Genomic DNA, 3,540 nt, shown 5'->3' with positions numbered 1-3,540 from the left:
CATCCATGTTTCGTAGCACATAGTCAGTAAAAACAGCTAGATTTGTTACGGTTGAACGATTTTTCATAAAGCCGTGCTGCTCACAGGGAATAGATCTTGAAATTATAGGGCTTAGGTGAGTGTAAACAGCTGATTCAAATAGTTTACTTATCACATTTAATATTGAAATGGGTCGGTAATTTTCAATTTGTGTTTTGGAGCCACTTTTGTGTATGGGTACTATAAGAGCTTTTTTCTAGATCTCTGGAAAACTACAGAACTTATTTATGGAGAGGTAGAAAATGATAGTTAGTGGCTTAGCTAAATTTGCAGCGCATTTGCTTAAAAATATAGGTGGAATGCCGTCATTTCCCGCTCCTTTGTTGAGTTTTAACGCTTTGAGCAATTTTAAGATGACATCCTCATTTAAAACGATTTTACTAATTGAACCTTTTTGAAATTGAGCTGGAAAACTTTCCAAGTCGTAGGAGTTTGTTGGTTTAACAAATACACTTTTAAAGAATTCACTAAAGCTATTACATGCAGCAGCTTCATCCGCATAAGTTATGTTACCTAATGATAGTTTAGTAGGATATCCGTTTTTATTATTTGTTAGAGATTTTGTAAGAGAAAATAGAAGTTAAGGATCTTTTAGGATATAAGTCTGTATGCGTTGGTTATAAGAGTCGTAACGCTTTCTTTGAATTATTTTTTGCCTTGTTCTTAATATAGCGAACTCATCATAGTCACGAGGATTTTTGTGTTGTTTCCATTGTTTGTGTTTCAGAAGCTTCTCTTTCACTATGTGAATTAAAGATTTGCAATAACGGAAAATTAGATTTCGACTTCGCTGATACTCTAACGAATTTCTGTATGGTTTCGTTTAAAATAGAATAAAAAGATTCGACAACCCCGTTTATTGAATCAGCTGATAGTATTTCATGCCATTTAATCCAAGACAGATGTTCATTGATTCGGATGTAGTCTGCTTTGAAAAAGTTTAGTTTATTAATAAGTTTCGGACGGTTATTACGAAATAGTAGGCTAGAGAGATTTAATTGAAGACATGGGTGATATACGTCCTCTGAGGTAAGAGGACTGGAGCATTGACTTAAACTGAAGTCAATGTTACTAAAAAAGATCTAATATATTTTGTTTACAGTTTGTAATAGTATTTTGTTGCTTCAGACTTGAGAGATTACATATATCTAGAAAATTTACTAAAGCATCGTGTAATTTGATTCCTCCACCTTTTTAACGCTTGGTCCGTAATCTGACCATGTAACGTTAGTTAAGTTATAATCACCGGCTAGAATAAAATAATCGTTAGGGTACTAGTATCAACTAGTTCCGCAAGACAAGAGGAGATAGACTTGAGACGAATAGGTAAAATGATATCTGGCGGCGCATAAAATAATCCTATGTAGATACTTCATATATATAGTCATCATCATTGATATCATAATCGTCAATGTCAATGTCATCGACAGCATCATTGTCATAGTCAAAGTCATAGTCATTATCATTGATATCATAATCGTCAATGTCAATGTCATCGACAGCGTCATCGTAATAGTCAATGTCAATGTCACTGACAGCGTCATTGTTATAGTCAAAGTCATAGTCATCATCATTGATATCATAATCGTCAATGTCAATGTCATCGACAGCGTCATCGTAATAGTCAATGTCAATCTCACTGACAGCGTCATTGTTATAGCCAAAGTCATAGTATTCATCATCGATATCATAATCGTCAATGTCAATGTCATCGACAGCGTCATCGTAATAGTCAATGTCAATGTCATCGACAGCGTCATTGTTATAGTCAAAGTCATAGTCATCATCATTGATATCATAATCGTCAATGTCAATGTCATTAACAGTGTTATCGTAATAGTCAATGTCAATGTCTTACTAAACTACACAACTAATTACAAAAGTCGTATGAGGTGCAAAAGGCGGCCTTACTGCTAAAGCCGCTTAATATTTAAGTTCACTACATAAAATAGATAAAAAATAATATATTTACATACAACACATTAAGTAGACATATATATATATATATATATATATATATATATGAGCTAAAATTATCCAGTGGATAGAATACGTCAATCCTAACCAAAAATTTGGGGATCAAATCCAGGCAAGATCCAATGATTTTTATATGCTTGTGTTTATAATTCATCTCGTGCTCGCATCATGAGGACCTGCATTTATCGGATGAGAGTCTTTTTTATCCATGTATCACATTAAAGTAGCTTGGTGGTACAATCTCCAAGACTTCTTCTCAAGGGGAGAGCACACAGCTCAACATTCGGATATTTACAAGCTGTTACTTTACTTAATAAGTTGTGGAGGGAATCAACGTTTAATATCGTGATAGAAAAATACTATTTAAGAGTCTGTTGCGGTATTCCTAATATGTTAAGGTGTTTCGACAAGTTCTAACAATAGAGAGTGCACTTGTTACTACAATACATAATAGTTTGTAGCTCCTGCGTAGTTGCCTAATCTTCGTTGTAAATAACCGACGTAACGGAAGTCATTTAAAGGACATCACTATCATCATTATCATATTACAAATGGAGCGTACTGTCACAGTGGGCGCACTCTCTGTAATCAACAATTAATGATATAAATTGTAACAATAGCACAGTGTGCGAACGACCAATATGATTTTACGCGTAGTCACTGATGTAGATAATACATCCTTATACAGGGCAAGATATTCATTTTCACAATAAGATTCCGCATATTTTTATTTATTTTATTGTAATATTATGCTATTATTGATTAGGCTTATAACAATACATGGAAATATATATGTGTGCGTGATAAAAATATGATTTCCATAAGGGTCATCTGAATTTAATTGATTTGTAAATTTCATTTAAGAAAATACCGAGTTTCTCACCGGTTTTTCTCGATGACAGCTTTATATTATATTTAATTATGTAATATGACGATTCAAAAGTGATTATAAGAACTTATTTGAGTGTAGAATATTATAATTTTGATGTTGTTTCTTAGTGGTTACTGGTCTTGGTACATACTCTCCATACTAGATTCGATTTATTAAATCACTCCTCTACTTAGTAAACCGAGGTGGTGTTGTTTAGATTTAATTTTATGTTAATTAAAAAAAATGAGTAATAGTTTTTATTTTTCATATTTAGTTATACTTAAGAGTACTGAATATATTTTAATTCAATAGCTTGCTTTATAGTATGTCAAATATAAGGGTGCAGATCTCGAGTTATTGAGTTCAAAGCCTGGACGGACCAATAGAAAGTCTTTGGTTTTTTTCGAGTAATTCTCAATAGTATTCCGGAATATAGAAATTGCCAGTGTTCAGTATCCCGTGACTCGGAAAGCGATTATTGCTGTTGGTCCAGCGCCTAAACTCTTTCCGGTCGTGTCTGATTGCGATCCCATCAGAGTGAGTGATGTAATAGAGAGTGCACTTGTGTTTGCACCCATACTAGTGGACTATAGTATTTTTAGACCAATTGAATATGGTTGACATCACCAATTAAAGGACGATAAACGAAGACT

General features: G+C 33.4%; 1 protein-coding gene across 1 annotated transcript; it reads right to left on the bottom strand.

Moving 5' to 3' along the window:
- Positions 1-1,398: 1,398 nt before the first annotated feature.
- Positions 1,399-3,045, bottom strand: LOC126768343 (aspartate and glycine-rich protein-like). Its single transcript, XM_050486367.1, has 2 exons — positions 3,039-3,045; positions 1,399-1,892 (listed from the first exon to the last, which is right to left on the bottom strand). Exons 1-2 carry the CDS (start codon positions 3,043-3,045, stop codon positions 1,399-1,401), a joined length of 501 nt encoding a protein of 166 aa, XP_050342324.1.
- Positions 3,046-3,540: the final 495 nt, after the last annotated feature.

The sequence above is a fragment of the Nymphalis io genome, chromosome 5 (assembly GCF_905147045.1).
Source record: "Nymphalis io chromosome 5, ilAglIoxx1.1, whole genome shotgun sequence".
NCBI lineage: Eukaryota > Metazoa > Arthropoda > Insecta > Lepidoptera > Nymphalidae > Nymphalis > Nymphalis io.
The sequence above is the reverse complement of the archived record's forward strand: the minus strand, read 5'-3'. Positions and strand labels throughout refer to the sequence as shown.